This window comes from Ictalurus furcatus, chromosome 6 (genome assembly GCF_023375685.1).
Source record: "Ictalurus furcatus strain D&B chromosome 6, Billie_1.0, whole genome shotgun sequence".
NCBI classification, from domain to species: Eukaryota; Metazoa; Chordata; class Actinopteri; order Siluriformes; family Ictaluridae; genus Ictalurus; species Ictalurus furcatus.
In genome coordinates, this window is record NC_071260.1 from 18,868,616 (window position 1) to 18,886,251 (window position 17,636).

The 17,636-nt window shown below is 39.9% G+C and overlaps 2 protein-coding genes across 3 annotated transcripts in view; one reads left to right on the forward strand and one right to left on the reverse strand.

The window, feature by feature from the left end:
* Positions 1-7,913: 7,913 nt before the first annotated feature.
* Positions 7,914-13,138, forward strand: serp2 (stress-associated endoplasmic reticulum protein family member 2). Its single transcript, XM_053626910.1, has 3 exons — positions 7,914-8,320; positions 11,307-11,379; positions 12,440-13,138. Exons 1-3 carry the CDS (start codon positions 8,237-8,239, stop codon positions 12,478-12,480), a joined length of 198 nt encoding a protein of 65 aa, XP_053482885.1. The 5' UTR covers positions 7,914-8,236; the 3' UTR covers positions 12,481-13,138.
* Positions 13,139-13,378: 240 nt separating this feature from the next.
* tsc22d1 (TSC22 domain family, member 1) overlaps positions 13,379-17,636 on the reverse strand; it is a 33,031-nt gene continuing 28,773 nt past the window's right edge. Inside the window, exons 1-3 of one of the 2 annotated variants that reach the window (XM_053626909.1) lie at positions 16,462-17,252; positions 15,911-15,962; positions 13,379-14,807 (exon numbers count right to left, since the gene is read on the reverse strand). In XM_053626909.1, coding sequence (XP_053482884.1) covers positions 14,547-14,807; positions 15,911-15,962; positions 16,462-16,583 — 435 coding nt within the window. In that variant the 5' untranslated portion in view covers positions 16,584-17,252 and the 3' untranslated portion in view covers positions 13,379-14,546. Of the gene's footprint in view, positions 14,808-15,910; positions 15,963-16,461; positions 17,253-17,636 lie in introns of those variants that run through there. The other variant, XM_053626908.1, reaches the window with a different exon arrangement.

Below are 17,636 nucleotides of genomic sequence, written 5' to 3' on the forward strand. Positions count from 1 at the left end.
TATTCATTTTCTCTTGCTCACACTAGCATATACCCCACAGTCATGCTGTGGAATCCGAGAAACATGTGTCTTCATTCACACGTGCTGTGTTTTCCTCCTCCAGTATACAGTTCTGTCAGCTCTGTCTGGCCTTGTGGGATTAAGGGGACGCAAAATGTCTGGAGGCTGCAAAGCATACCTGAGATAAAACTATACAGCACCATGACTGCTGCAAAACAAGAAGCTAAAAAAACAGACAAGCTTTTATGATGCAATAAGACATACCCTACCCTTTAGTACCCTTTAGTAAACTAGTAAAATATTTTACATTAAATAGATCTGTGTGGCTATCTTACATTACTGAGTCTTAAAGCACAACTACATTTAAAATATCATGCAGCCTGTCTCAGCTGTCTCATTAAAGCAGGCTCTTTAAAACTATAGATATACATATTAGTTCATTTTGCCTTTGTCACCATGTTGTAAAATTAGATGCCTTTGAACAAAATGCAACATTAAAAAGCTGAGCTGAGCTGTAGGAAGACATTTCAGAAGCAAAACATAATTTTTTTTTTTAGTTACTAAAGTAACCCACGCTATCTTGTGCATGCACTGTTCAGTATTATTTAATGTTTAGCTATCTAATTTTCATTATAAACATTAGCTAGCTATGTTAGCTTGATGGATTATACTACATACAAGTCAAGTGTCAAGTCAAGTGGGTTTTTATTGTCATTCCTCTACACAGCTTGTATACATTGGAACGAAATGACGTTTCTTCAGGTCCATGGTGCAATATGGAACAGTATGGAAGACTACATAAAGTGGAAATACACAAACGTGAGATGAGTGCAAAACAATAAATACACAGAACAATAAATACACAGGACAATAGATACACAGAACATGGACTGTAACTGTAGGCTATTGTGTAATGTAGCAGCACAAGTATAACAGCAATACTGGCAGCAAAAACGAGTTCCATAATACAAAGTGACTGATGCAGCTTTGTAAAGTGCAGTGTGCAGTAGTACCTGGGTAAATGGGTTGCTGAGTCTTACTGGGTTAGGTGTTTGACTAGCCCAGGTGAGCGTTCGGAGGTAGCAGGGTGTTGAGTAATCTGACTGGGTCTGAAACTGTTGCAGAAACTGCTCATGTACCTTCTGCCAGATGGCAGGAGGGTGAATAGTCCATGACAAGGGTTTGTGGGGTCATCCGCAACACTGGTGGCTCTGCAGATACAGCGGTTGTTGAAGGAGGTGTCGATGGTGGGTAGAGAGACCCGATGATCTTTTCAGCTGTCTTCACAATTCGCTGTAGGGCCTTGCGGTCAGAGGCTGTGCAGTTCCCGTACCACATAGTGAGACAGCTGGTCAGGATGCTCTCTATCATCCCTCTGTAGAAGGAGGTGAGGATGGGAGGGTGAAGTTTGGCTCTCTTCAGCCTCCACAGGAAGTAGGCATGCTTCTGGGCCTTCTTGAGTAGATAGGTGGTGTTGAGAGTCCAGGAGAGGTCCTCAGTCATATGCACTCCAAGAAACTTGGAGCTTTTGACTCTCTCCACAGTTGTTTCATTGATGTGCAGTGGCGAGTGATCTACTTGGGTTCTCCTGAAGATGACAATCATCTCTTTAGTTTTATCAACATTAAGAGATTGATTGTTGTCTCTACACCATTCTGTGAGCTGGTTCACCTCCTCCCTGTAGGCTGACTCATTACTGTTACTGATTAGGCCCACAACTGTAATATCATCAGCAAAGTTGATGATGTGATTAGAATTAAACTTGGCAGCACAGTCATGAGTCAGCAGGGTAAACAGCAGTGGACTGAGCACACAGCCCTGGGGACACCTGTGTTCAATGTGGAGGTGCTGGAGGTGGAGTTGCGGATCCTGAAGGACTAGGGTCTTCTGGTCAGAAAGTCCAGAATCCTTATGAAATTGTCCTTTTTATCTAGATGGGTCAGAGACAGATGGATGGTAGCAGATATGGCATCCTCTGTTGAGCGCTTGAGATGGTATGCATACTGAAATGGGTCCAGTGTGGTGGGAAGACTGCTCTTTATGTGTTTCATGACTAGCCACTCGAAGCACTTCATGATGATAGGTGTGAGTTCAACAGGCTGGTAGTCAATCAGGCAGGACACAAATGATTTCTTTGGCACAGGGATGATGGTGGTTGTCTTGAAGCACACAGGGACAACTACTTGACTCAGGGAAATGTTGAAGATGTCTGTGAGGACATCTGCAAGCTGATCAGCACATTCCCTGAGGACCCGGCCTGGTATGTTGTCACGACCTGCAGATTTCCGTGGGTGGACTCAGGACAGAGTTTTCCTGATGTCTACTGCAGACAGACGAAGTACATGGTCAGTGGGAGTTGGGGTGATCTTCCTCACTGGCATGTTGTTCTGTGCTTTGGACCATGCATAGAAATTGTTCAGGGCATCTGGGAGCGAGGCATCATCATTACAGACAGGTGGTGCGGCTTTGTAGTCTGTGATGTCCTGAATGCTTTGCCACATATTCCTTGCATCCTTGGTATTTGTGGAGTGACTGTGGAGTCTTTCTGTGTAGTTGCGCTTTGCCTCTCTGATAGCCCGGGACAGACTGGCCCTTGCTGTGCGGAGGGCTGCCTTGTCATCAGACCTGAAGGTAGAATCTTGGGTCAGCAAGTGCACTTCAGCAGTCATCCAAAGTTTTTGGTTTGCATGTGTGGTGATGGTCTTGAAAGATGTTACATCATCTATGCACTTGCTGATGTAGCCATCTACTGATGCTATGTATTCCTCCAAGTCTGTGTTGTTGGGGTATGTAGCAGCCTTTCTGAACATATTCCAGCCTGTGTGCTCAAAACTGTCCTGAAGTGCTGAGATGGCTCCCTCAGACCAGGTTCTCACCTGTTTCAGAACCGGTTTGGAACGTTTCAGAAGTGGTTTGTATGCTGGGATTAACATAACAGAGATGTGGTACGAGCCACCGAGGTGGGGGCGGGATGCAGCCTTGTAAGCACCATAAATGTTGGTGTAAACAAGGTCCAAAGTGTTTGTACCACCTGTTGCAAAATCAACATGCTGGTGGAATTTTGGCAGCAGTGATTTCAGATTCGCGTGGTTAAAATCTCCAGCGACAATGAAAAATCCATCAAGGTGTGCTGTCTGTACCAAAGCAAGTGAGGCAACATAGTCATATAAAAAAATGCATTGTTGTATGCCTAATTTACGAATGAAACTATGGGTCACAGTATATTATAGACTCAGATACCAGCAACAAGTTTCAAACAAATACTTGAGTTATAACACGTGATGCCTTATAGTAAAATCTTATAGTCCTCTCTGCAAGGAAAAAAAAGATTTACAAGTTGATTTTCTCACATATGTATATATATCTCAGCTTTCCAGAAGACCTTCAATTATATCATTTATTGGAAATCAAGCCATACGTAAAATGGTGGTTAATTGAATGTGATCTACTCAACAAGTCCTGAGCTAGCCCAGCCATACATACATAGACACAAGACATAATGGAAAGCCTTATAGGATAATGTTCTTTATGACACTTTAAAACATTAACTGTATTGCTTCTAACCAAATATAACTAAAAACAACAACAACAACAACAACAACAAAAACATATGGCTCTAAGGATTCTTGACCAGGCATTTCCCCCCCTTTTCTCTTACTGGAATCGGGTGATTAAAATTCCATGTGTTGGTATCTTTTGTAGTGCGTCAAATGAAAGTTGACTAAATTCAGTTGACTTTTGGGCCACACTATTCTCCTAACATTCTTACAAAAGGTAGAACTTAATGGAGGAGTGGTTGCACATTTAGTTAACAAAGCATGTGCACAGGCAGACATGCCTATTTACTTCTAACTTTACATCTTATCCACACCAATCAGTATTCCACAAAGAAATCAACTCCTCTCTCAGACTACCCACCTGTTATTCGACTCTCTTAGTCCTCTCAGACCTATAATTTCCCAGACAGCAGGTACACAATAGCCCCCTAGATGGCACAGCTGGTCACAAAGACTCAAATGGTGCTGGGAACAGAGCTGTGACAGACTTCTAAGGTTCAATGTGTTCCAGAGGGACAGGTCTATACTATCCCTCCACAAAGCGTTCAGTGAAACAGTGCCAGGCTTACAAAGCTCCTACACCAGCTACAGAGAGCAAGAAGTGTGGGAGAGATGTGAGAAGTGAAGAGATACTCCAGAGATGAGCAGAAGCACTTTAGCCCACAACCTAATATATGCCTGAGCTTTACATGTCCAAATCCCAGAAGGCTGAGCAGGAAGTAAGTTTGTGCTTAATTTAGCAAGATGAGGGAGGTACATGTCTCACAGTATGCTCTCAACTTCAAAAATGCCCATTGTTGCTGTGATTACTGCTAGTTTAAGAGGATGACAAGCTGTCATATCATGTCCTACAGCAGAACAGAAAACTTCACATTTGTTTGCAATCATAATCCAATCACTGGTTCTCTTATTCTTTATGATCTTTGAATTTTTTATAGTAATATCTTTACCTGTTTTAACAGTTTTAATTTCAATGGCTGGAACATTACTCTTCCCTATTTCTATTGTCACTTGGTAAACTCAGTAAACCTGAATTAATGATGCATTCTGAACAGTTTAGGATATAATAGGATATAATAAAGAATCTTAACAATATGCTTGGTGCACTGATGTTTAAATCTGATTTAGGTCTTCATGCACGTTTACTGTTTAACATGCACTGTTTAGATGTTTATTTTAAATCATGGCATGTTGACCTGCACTCCACACATCCATCTATTCATAATATTTTATCAGTTTTGGCAAGCTGTAAATTTAAAAAGCCTTATTCCTTTTGTTTACCCACTTGAATTAGCAGGTGTCACATATTTCTTGCTGAGGACACAGACTTCCCTCACAGAGACTAAGAGCATAATTAGGGAAGTCATGTAGAAGTAAACAGATTTGAATCTAGGTCTGACCTTTCTGGCCCAAAAGCAATGTTGTTAAAATATCCATGAAAATTTGCCATTAGCTCACAGTGAGCAGAATCTCAGTCAGGTGACTAGTTCATGTTGCAAGATAGTACACTAAATGAAATGAAAATTAACTGCTCTCAGCAGAACTATTATGTTTTGTTGCTCCCTAACAGAGAGTATTGCTGAGAATTACAAAAAGGTAAAATTATCTTATTTTGTTGCTTGTGCTTGGCTCTGAGACAGAGGGCTACTGTGCTGAGTGCAGCTGTGAGGCTGAGAGGAGTGGGAGCAGAGGTGGGAAAGGGATGCCCGTCTGTTTGTGAGCTTTTGAACCCTGTGCGGAGGTCACACTGGCTAAAGGACACTTATGCACTCAAGCTTGTTTGTGTCTGATTGAGTTGTACTTTGCTGAGAACTGTACTTTGCTGACGTGCAACAGTGAGACAACAATATTTATATATATATATATATATATATATATATATATATATATATATATATATATATATATATATATATATATGGTTTGAGTATTTCAGAAACTGATTTCCATATTAGGTTGCACTCTTGTCAGCCAAGAACAGGAATTTGAGGCTATCATGGGCACAGGAGCACCCAAACTGAACAGCTGAAGAATAGGAAAAAAAATCACCTGGTCTTTTTCCAGTCTTATACTGGAAGTATATGCCCATTATAGACTTAGACTCTTATTTTTGTCCATAACATTCCATGTTTTGGATCATGAGCAGATTCATTCTTCATCCACTTTTATCGCTTTAGCAGAGGTTAATCTTGGTTCCAGAACTTTTGTGGCTCATCTCTGTATTTCTTCTTTATTGGAGAATTCCAATCTGACCTTCTGATTCTTACTGCGCATGAGTAGTTTACATCTTGTGGTATGGCCTCTAATTTCTGTACTTGAAGTCTTCTTCGAATTCTGGATTGTGATACCTTCACCCCTGCTCTGTGAAGGTTGGGGATGTCATTAACTGTTATTTTTGGGTTTTTCTTCACAGCTCTCACAATATTTCCATCATCAACTGCTATTGTTTTCCTTGGCTGACCTGTTCCATGTCTGGTTGTTAGTACACCAGTGGTTTCTTTCTTTTTCAGGACATTCTAAATTGATGTATTGGATATGCCCAATGCTTGTGCAACGGCTCTGATGGATTTTCCCTCTTTTCTCAGCTTCAAAATTGCTGGTTTTTCTCCCATACACAGCTCTCTGGTCTTCATGTTGGTTTATCCTTTTTAACAACAAATTCAGTCTTCACTGATGAAACCTAGGGCTCAAACCAAGAGAAGACATTCAGAGCTATTAATTATTTAAACAGTCAATTTAACAGGGCACATCTGGGCAGCAAGAAACACAGATCAGTCGCATCTTCTAATATTTTTGATCACTTAAACGAATGGGTGGGTTCAACAAAAGATGCCATGTGCTAAGTTGTTTAACACATCTATATGTAAATATAAGGAAATGAAAGCTGAGATTCTGATCTATCATCTCATGTTCATCTTATGATCTCAAACCCTAATGTCTTCAATGTATAGCGAAAACAACAGAATTGGTTTTATTGTTCTGGTACTTTCAGAAGGGATTGTATATACCTATAGCCGCAGCTTGAAGCTTAAGGTGAAATACTGCATTTTAAATTGCCTATATTTACATTTCCAAAACTCTACTGCACAATGGAATTGGTTGTGTGTATTTTATATATGTATTTTATATGTATATATATTTTATAGTATGCAGTTTACTTTACCGTATAGTTTATAGTCTATTTTATGTATTTGTTGTATTTATAGTCATTGCACTGTTTGTCATTGTAGTTACTTATCCTCTTACATGTCACTCTTTCATGTTAATTGTAGCACCGTGATTTTGGGGGAACTATATTTTGTTCCTAACATTACATCTGTCTGTGATGAGAGGAATGACAAATAAAATTCACTAAGCAGAATACAAATTTACAATAAACAAACAAACAAACAAATAAATAAATACATTGGTGTGCAGTGCTATCAGATTGGCCTGGTCTATCACATTAAACTGGTACACACTCCCTTACAGCACACCATGAATTGTTTGTTTGTAGGAATGAACTGATCCCACATTTTCCAATTTAAATAAAGCATCAATATTATCTCTGATGAAAAATCCAGATGGATCTGACCATCTACCATCTGCCAAACACAGGCTGAGCTGGTAGATCATCTTTGCCAGCTGCTAAGCACTGATATAAAGGAAACAGTTTCTGAATAATCACAGCTAATGCAACACTGTAGACAAATCGTTTTTAAGAAAATAACACAACAGTAAGGCAATTAGAAATTACAATCATGTATTTATCAATTTAGTCAAGTAATAAGAAAGCTGGAAAATAACTTTCTAGCTGGCAAAGAACATCTTCCAGCTCATGGTTTGGCAGCTGCTAACTGCACAGACCTGGACTATTCAGCAGGGATTGCTCTGGATATTGGTTATTGATCTGATAAGTTGTCTAAGACTCTTCTCTGCAAGCTTCTGTTGCCAATGAGTGCAAAACATCACACATGTTCATGTAATAAAGCATGTTGGAGAATCAGATTAAAAAAAAAAAAAAACATTAAACAGAATCTGATCCGATCCAAATATTAAATACTGTATTCTTACTTAAATACCATACAAAAAAAAAATTCAGTCTACATAATATGGGAAAATTTTCTTTTAAAAGCAGATTATAACTTATTTTTGTAATGGGAGCAATATAAATGTCTAACATTAGTACCCCAATATAGGAGAACCTCACCCAGACACCCCACTATATGCCAAGAGTAATGCTAAATTAAAGTTATACTGTGTTCTTAATTCCAGGCTAACTAACTAACTAACTAGCTCAGTGGTCCATGAGGAGATGGCATAAACAAGACATTCACTGACCCATTTATCCTGTTTCATCACATCATAACTAACACCCAGATGGATAAAAGCTGAATGGATACGTCCTAAACCACATACCGTGTTAAACAGTAGGTTATATCAGAATCCTACGCCGTTATATGTTATGGAGGAAGCTATAGCTAATAAGCAGGAGCTCCATGCAAGAAAAGAAGGAGCACATCAGCAGCGTCCTGCTCTCTCCCTCAGCCGTTATTTTGATGGAGGCGCCCTTCACTCCGTTATATTCAGGCTTTAAGGGAGCAGGTGCAGGCAAAAGAGGTTAAGCATCACCACGGATAATTAGCAAAACAACCTGATTTTAAAGCAGCGAGGCGTTTATTTTCCCGTGTGACAAGAAGATGGTCGCCAAACAGAGGATCCGAATGGCCAACGAGAAGCACAGCAAAAACATCACGCAGAGGGGCAACGTGGCGAAGACCCTGGTAAGACAGACACGTTTTTATCCTGCGGGAAATGAGAATTAACGGCGAATATTTGTAAAAGCAGCTTTTCTAAACGACCATACCCCCTCCCCCCTTACGAAGATGTCTTGATTTTAAAGGAGAATATATATATTTTTTTCCTCTTGTCGTTATCTCTAGTCAGTCGTTTGCCACGTCAGCGGAGAAAAAATACCCTCCTTATCAGTACCATCATTTTCTGTTGTGACTGTTTACTACTGTTAGCTTTCTATTATAATAGAAATCATTTCGACGATACACATGGGTTCCCGAGTAACCTACACCGTGTTCTTCCCTACCTGTAAAGCTATGTAAGCTATTCATTAGTCCTGGGTTAATTATGTATCCAGATGTCAGATTAAATTCTACGCTAATATATTATATTTCTCATCCAAAATAGGAGCCTGGGTTTCTGACAAAACCACTAACGGTATTTAAGCATCAACACTGTACTGGTGCAAACCTTTACATTCAGTATATTCAGGTGTGATTATAATATGAAATAAACGGATGTGACATATACAAGCGTTTCACCAACTACTATAAAGCCCAGTGGTCACACCCTCTCATACATGTGGCTATAAATAAGGCCATATGTACAATAGGCCTACACATCTGGAACCAGATCATGATTCAGGGCTGAGAATGCAGGATTGTCCCTTAAGACCTTTCTTTATTTGCTAAAGCATTTAATTGCCTTGTTGTCATTGGCTTTACCTCGACTGCTATATCACGTGAACTGCATGTCCCATCTTGTTTGAAGTCATGTCCAAAAGCAGTTAAATTTTGAGATGTACAGTATATGACTCCCATGTTGTCAAAAAAATCAAATGAGATGCATATGCAATCCATGTAATCCTTATTTAACTTTAAACTGCCCTTCTTAGGTTGAACGTTCAAAGGACAACAAGACAGTCCTTTGTCTCACAGGTATTTTTATGCTAGTCCTGTTTATAAATTAATAGCAGAGTGATTTATTATTGCTGTATGTGCTAAATACTGTACTTTTTTTTGCTTATAAATTAGTAGTTTTCCTTGTTGCGGTGTTGTGTTCTTGTCCATCCTAATCTATCCTCAATTTACTGTCTGTGTGGAGTTTCTTATGTTCTCTCATGTTCATGTGGGTTTCCTCCCAATTCCCAAAAAACATGGCAATAAATGGATTGGCTAGACCATGTTGCCCTAGATGTGTGTGTGTGTGTGATGTTCGCCGTTGACAGTGCTATATTCATAAACACCGAGGCCACCAATATCCTTTATGATATCGCTCACATCGCCCAGCCATACAGCCTGAATATCAACCCGGACAAAACCAAAGTCCTGACAACGGATGGTTCACAGGCCACCAGTCACCTCAACAGAGTCCAAATCAAACAAGTGCAAAGATTCAAATATCTGGGATCACGAGTCCACAGCAGAATTGGCCAGGCAACAGCAGCGTTCACTTCGCTTAAGCGATGCCTATGGAAAAAGGCTAATGTCTACATTAAGACCAAAATTCGCCATTTCTGATGCTGATCTTGCCAATTCTCTTGTAAGCATCAGAAACGTGGACTCTGCTCAAACCAGAGCTAAACAAACTTGAGGTTTTTCAAAATGTGATGCCTGTAGCAGATCTTGGGTGTCTCCCTTCGTGATTGACTTCACAACAAGACCATCCGGATAAGATGCGACAACCAGCCTACAATCGAAGAGACAATTCAGTTGAGACGACTGAGGTGGTTCAGGCACATCTGCCAAATGAACGTCACTCTAATACCATATCAGCTTCTCTGGTGGCACCGACCAGTGGACTGAAAGGTGAAAAGATCTGCGCCAAAGAAGACATGGTCTAAGCCAGGGGTGTCCAATCTTATCCGGAAAGGGCCGGTGTGGGTGCAGGTTTTCATTCCAACCAAGCAGAAGCCACACATAGTCTATTGAAAGCCAAGATCAACTGATTAAACAGGTGGAATCAGGTGCATCTCCTGCTGGGTTGGAATGAAAACCTGCACCCACACCAGCCCTTTCCGGATAAGATTGGACACCCCTGGTCTAAGCAATTCGGTCTCCATGACGCCAAGGCTATTGCCATGGATCGTATAGGCATCGTGAATGAAGTTCAAAATCCAGCAGCAGCCATAGCAGTGTACCGGCTCCAGAGGCAACCGTGTCCTGTCGCCAGCTAGGGACCAAAGAAGAAAAAGAAATGTGTGTGTGCATGGTGCCACTTGTGTCCCATCCAGGGTACATTCCTGCCTTGCACCCTAGGATAGGCTCCAGACACACTGCACCCCTGATAAAGTGGTTACTGAAGATGTATGAAGCACCTGCTACAACCTACCACTGAAGATGTATAAAGCACTTATTGGTGATCTCACTATAAACACAATATTTTAATTGGGTAATTGACTAATGAAGTAAGATACTGGCACTTTCCAGTTACTGGAAATGGTTAGATAATGGAGAATAGTAATGTTATATAGACAATGTCTAATGTACCCTGGACCAATACAGTGAAAATGCCTCAGTTCCACAGACATTTTAGAGGTGAAGATAGTTGGACTCCAGGCTGTGCATGTAAGACATGCCATGTGCTATTTGGTTATGATCAACTCATCAATCAGTTGATTATGTGAATGTAATCAGGAGTATTCAGCTTTGGTGGTATGAAAGCGTGCAGCCACACTGTTCCTTTGTGAATAAGACTGCAACCCCTGCTTCAAAGATGTTACAGTGTCTTAATTAGTTGGCTCATCTTGAGCCACTGGGATTATTGTGCAATCATTTAAACTTTAATGGCTAACTATGTGTGTTATTTACTGGTCTTCTGTGTCAGTGAACTCATCAGAAGTATAACATTTTCAAAATGTATGGCTGTTTTGAACTGACAGTAATGAACACAGGAATTGTATAATTCTTAGTACTTGTTAGTGCTACTTTTTGAAGTAAATGCAATGCAATTTCTTGTTTTCTGATTATCTTGCAGCGACCACAAGAGGAGAAATATCCAGTGGGACCATGGCTTTTGGCACTTTTCGTATTTGTTGTTTGTGGATCAGGTAACATTCAAGTCAAACTCTATTTACCCACATAAAAATGGGTGACACATTAAAGTAAAAAAAACAACCTGCCTTAAGGAAGTTTTGGGCCACCACAAGCTGCCAAAACAGCTTTAGTGTCCCTTGGCACAGCTCTCTGGAAATGTCTGAGAGGGATGAACACCGTTTTTCCAAAATATATTCCCAGAGTTGGTGTTTTGATGCTGGAGAGTGCTATCTAACCCATCACCTCAAAATCTCCCATAGATGTTCAGTTGGGTTGAGATCTGTTGACTGTGAAGGCCATAGCATATGATTTACATTATTTTCACCCCCCATCAAACCATTCAGTGACCCCTTGTGCCCTTTGGATGGGTTATTGGCATCCTGGCAGAGATGACTCCTATCAGGATAGAAATAGACCCAAGTGATGCAACAGAAAAACGTTGATTATAGCCAGGAGATCACAAGTTTGAATCCCAACGATGCCATAACCATCCGTGGCCAGGATCCAAGGGAGCAGTCACAGTGACACTAGCCAATTGTGGGCACCTATGAGAGTGCACATAGTGAATAGTTCCTCTGAGTGTGTGTTATGCTGCCTTGTGACACACCATGAGCCGAAGGTTTGGTTGGCTGGCTTCCTGCTTCTTGGAGGAAGCAAGTGTTAGCCTTCATCCTCCCAAGTTGGTAGCTGTCGTATGATAGGGGAGAGCTGGCTGGTGGGTGAGAATTGGCAGGAGACTGAATTACAGAGAAAATGGTAGAAATACAAAAAAACAAGAAAGAAAAAAAAAAGATCAATGCTTCATCATAGATTAAAAGCCAGAATAATTTTGTATTGATTTGCAACGACCTTGCAAATCTAAAGGGACAAGCGGACACAAACCTTCTAGTAAAATTTCCCACACAGCATATCAGAGCCACTGGTTTTACCTTTAATTTGTCACTCATCTGTATTGATCCAAATTTCAATGCCATATGGATATGATGGAGAAACAAATACTGTACTTTAGTTGTAGATCTCAAAACCCTATGTTCCTGGCTCTAACCTCTGACAATCTGTTTTTTTCCTTCTTAGCCATCTTTCAAATCATTCAGAGCATCCGAATGGGAATATGAATCCTGCACCTCCTCTACACATCCATGAGATCTGCGCCTATTAGGCACAGTAGTAAGGAAAACTGGAGGCTGCAATACTGATCGTCAGCTCTACGTGAAGGAGCCAAGTCCTGTGCACAGTATATGACATTGCCATTCACTTGTTTACAGTGTACCTGGATGACAGGAACAAGTGCTTTTCTACTGAACCATTGTGGCCGGCTTTGCCACCCTCATGTCCGATTTGTGCAATAGAATGTGTGCTTTTGTAACCATTAATGTTGTGCCACATTTTGTTTGTATATGTTGTTTATTCTATTAGTGTCGTGTATGACGATTTTGAAAATAAATTCTACACATTTGGGAAATGTCTGGTTTAGCTTTTGGAAATATACAAAGCCTGACATCATGCAGAAGGTAAGAAGAGAGAACATTTAATTATAAAGTAAATAATAGAATTATAAGCACAATAATGAGAACACTGTATATCCCCTTCTTTGTTTTGTACAGCTCACAGTCACTATAAGGATTGTCCATTTGAAATAATGATGTGCCAGTTTGGTTATCTGATTGCAGTCAGGTTTTAGATCTACTTTACTAGAAGCCCAATACATGATGATTCGTAAGAAAGAAATTCTAAGTGGTTTGAAATGTCAGGGCTATTTCAATCTTGCTCCTGTTCTTGCAAGGACACCTGACCTAAAAGATGGGCAGAAGGGACAAAAAAACAAAAACAGGCAAAACAAGTAAATTGTAGAGATACTGAAGTAACTGGTTTTGTGTGAAGCAGCCTTGAGATAACAGATTATTAATCCTTAAGTTAGATGACACAGTAGTTTACCGCACCTTTTCTTCTTGGTCTCTCTCACATACATGCATGCATACACACACAACTACTTAAAATAACAATGTTCTCAGCCAAGGTTCCTTAAACATTTTATTGAGAGTTGTGAAGTGCAATTGAACTATTTTACACCTTATCACCGGTTTTGAGAGACATGCACGCAACGTAAGCATACAACTTATATATAAAATGCAGCAATAATGCATATTAGTTATTAATGATATTCAGAATAACTAAGTTGAAGGTTTGATCTCCAGAGTACTTCACTGTCAAAAACAGAAACAAATCACATGGGTGCAATATACTTCAAATAACTTCAAGTGAACAAGGTATACAGTAGGTGTTAACACAGCCAGGAAGTTGAGTAGTTGTCTTTTGTCCTGTAAATATCCTAAGACTGAAACCTCCGTTCTTGTATAACAGCATAGAAAAAGTCAAATATCTCAGGCAAACCAACAACCCTGTCTTTAGTTTGTACAACCTAAATAGTGTCTCTTAGTTTTTCTCACAATATCACTATTTTACAGATTACTTACACTAAATATACAAGGATATACAGGAGCCCACATTCATTCTTCCATCCTTTCTCTCAGCTCAACATCTTTTTCCCCAGATTCTTTTGAGTCACTGCAGTGAAACAGCAGCTTTTATGTCGCAACAGATCGAATAAGGAATTCAATGTTAAATACTGAAAATCAATACCTCCCTCCTAGGCAACTTTACTCCCTTCATTCACCCAGGTATAATGATGACCCTAATGCAAACAACTGAGACACCATCTCGTACACCTTCCACATAGTTGATGGTGCACTGATTAGTTGTTCAACAAAGAATTTTCACATTTGTCATCATTAAAGTGCTTGCTTTTTGGAGTCTTAAAAAAAGACTGATCAGCATTTCCACTACAAAAGTGAGGTATGGAAACACCATTACAAAGCCAGAGTTACCACTGAAAAATGACATCGCTTAAAATCCTTTAGACACAGGCACAGTGATTTGAGTTGTGTCCGCTTCGAATTTTCTTTCTCCCAACAGTCACAATCCATGGAATTTGGCAATATCCAACATGTCAGCAAACTACTGGACTGTCAGCAGTGTGTACAGCAATGCAGTGTAGCCTTTGTCAGGTTCTTAGACTTTAAATATGTGCAAACTTTGACATAATCCTCTTGTGAAAGAGGCATACGTGTTCTATAAGTGAATTTTGCCTTAGCTCAGTTGACCACTCATTCCTCTTGACATGTTACACTGAGGGTCCAGAGTTCTGTGTAGGGAGCTGCTGCCCCGTCATCGCTGACTGCTGTGTTCCCTGCGTGGATGATTGTGGAGAGCCACTCTGAACCTGGGCCTGAAACTGTGCCAGCTGCTCCGGACTGGCTAAATTCTTCAGCAGGTTGTTTTCCTGTTCCAGCTGAGAGTTTCTTTCTATCAGTTCTTTGATCTGCTCTTTCAGCACCTCCACTTCCTCTCGAACAGCATACATCAAGTGACTCTTCACTAGATCCTGAAAACAAAGAATACACAGCATATACAAGCTGAGATAGAAGCAGAAAATACAAGCATTCAGAGTTAAGCATAATGTGAGGATTAAAAACCCATGGTCAACACAAGGGAATCAAGTAAGATTTGTATAAGCCTGAATTATCACAGCATTATTTACAGTACTGGTCATGGATTTAATGAAGGTTTCGGTTATGCAGCTAATTTGTGTCATGATCAGTCTTCATGTTGATGACTGGAAATATTTATTTAAAAATAAAGAAAGTAAAAAAAAAAACAAAAAAACTGAATTGTGGACAGGACTAATGATTAAGTGCATTTCTAGCAGCATTCATGAGCCAAACTGATGCAATGCTGAGGAAAGCAATGGGCATATGCTCGGTTAGGGAATACCTGCATTCAGCACTACAGGCTCTTGCTACACTCCGCGTCACTGAGACAACAAAATGGCCGTCCCACACAGAGCTCAGCCAATCAGAGGCAGAGATATTTATAACCGCCTGTTAAAGCTTTGTCCTTTGCCTAGCAACAGTAACGAGGCACAGGCTCGCGTGAGGCCGAGTACTGCTCCTGATCACAGTTTCATGCAGGAAATATGACTCCACATTCAAAACGCTAGCACAGGCATGAGTATTATTTAGGTTTCTGGAGACCTCGGTATTGAAAATTAGTATTCGGTGAAAATATTAACAACTCGTAACGTGAAATACCACTGTTCGTTTATTATTTGCGTTATAATTACAAAGGGTGAAAGCTACAAAGATCTAACTGTAGCAACTCTAAACGAGAAGAGGAGCAGGGAAAAAAAAAACAAAACACTAGAGCTGCACTATTTCTAACATCTGTTGTAACGAACACAATAACGGAATGAATTGAAGTATTAAGGGAGCTGAAGCGACACTGCAAAAGCGCCATAAGCCAAAGCGTTTGCCTGTGCTGTGCACCACTATGTCCATTTAGTCATTATGTAATTCACTGGACAGTTAGGGATGCTGATGCAGCTCTGTCCTCACTCATTACTATTCGCTTTACTGGTCAAATCCACTCTTATTCTGTCGCTAACATGGCCTCTTTATGTATAGCAAGAAAAGAAACCCACACACTTACCATTGCTTGCTCGATTTTGTTGTCTATGGCCACAACACTGGCACCTGAAGAACTGAAAAATAAATCCAAAACACAGCCACGATTAATCAGAGTGTAAAAAATAAATAAATAAAAAACACACCAAAAAAACAGTAAGGTACATAAGATTAAATACGTAGGCAAAATACATTTGTACATTCAATTAAATGCGCAAAACATTCTATTACAAATAATTAATACCGCTTTTTGAAACAAATAACTCGTTAAAAACGACACTATTTTGGAAGAGCAGAAACATGTCCAGATTTACAGAGCAGTCCTCTATGCAGCATCTTTTTCTCCGAGAACTGGATCGAGTGTAAATAAGCAAGCAGATTTCAGACGTTATTAAAACGGCATTACTACCCATAGGCATGGTAATAAACAAATATTCTGTGTTTTAAATCTATATTAAAGAACTATGAATAGGATCACTGACTAATTACAGAAAACAGGGCATTTCTAGCCATACTACTGTGTGCTGACGGTTCTTGCTCTAAAACGCATAGGCTTGTCTTTTTTTTTTTTTTTACCTATTGTCGAGCCTCACGGAGGAGGTTTCGGTTCCCAGCAGCGATGACAGAAAAGATATTGAAAAATTTCTTAGCTGGCATACACCAAGATCCATCGCCACCGAATAGCATTGAGAATTCATGCTATTTCGTCCATATACACCAACACGGAAGCGAGAAAAATGTAACTCTTAAGCGATGCGCGAGTGTTATATAGTCTCGCCGAGGTTCACATTGAATCGGCGGGTGAGAAAAGTCGACCTTTGCAAAGAAAGGCTGGTTATCAGCAGAGAGAACATCCACCTCCGTCGCACAAAGGATCTCCAAGGTCAGCTCATCTCCGCTGTGCTGAAAAATCTGCAGCCTGCACTATTTGCATAATATATCCGAGAAAAACAGCGCAGCGCTGCACCCTATTGGTGGAGGAGGAACCTGATTTGACTAATCTATGTGTAACGCCCCCACTCGAGCCTCGGCAGCGCCACCACGCATAATTTATTTAAAACGCCGCTTCCTAACAAGGAAATTCCGGTTGCACCAGAACAATGCATTTTGAATAGCAGTGTAAAAATATTCGTGCTAGACATAAACGACTGGATTTATTTTAATACCCAGGCGTACACAAAAAAAACGATACCAACACTAAGAATTTACCTGATAAAATAAATATAAAACTATCCACACATTATATAAACTTTTCACTTAAAAATAACCTTCACAACTAAAGTTCAATGGCACCAAACCCATACAGAGCTTGAAATGCTATCACAGATTCAGCATACACAGGCTGACACTTGTTTGTAGTAAATGGAACAGCTGGCTGTCAAATAACGTTTTCTAACAGGTCTAGGAAATAATATTCTAAATAAATAAAAATATATATATATATATATATATACACACACACACATATACACACACACATATATATATATATATATACACACACACACACACATATATACACATACACACACATTAGCTTTTTTCGATAGCCAAAAATGTGCCATTATTTCATTTACGAAGCAAATTAGTTAACCACTTTCACACACGCCTCATTGTTCATACATGTACATGTTCTGTAGATGTCATGTCTGAAGTGAAAAACCAAAATAAATCAGCAAGGACAAGTTTTTAGTTGAAACCAGAGACCAGTTTAAAGTTATAGTTTGTGTAAGCTGTGCAGTAATTCAGAC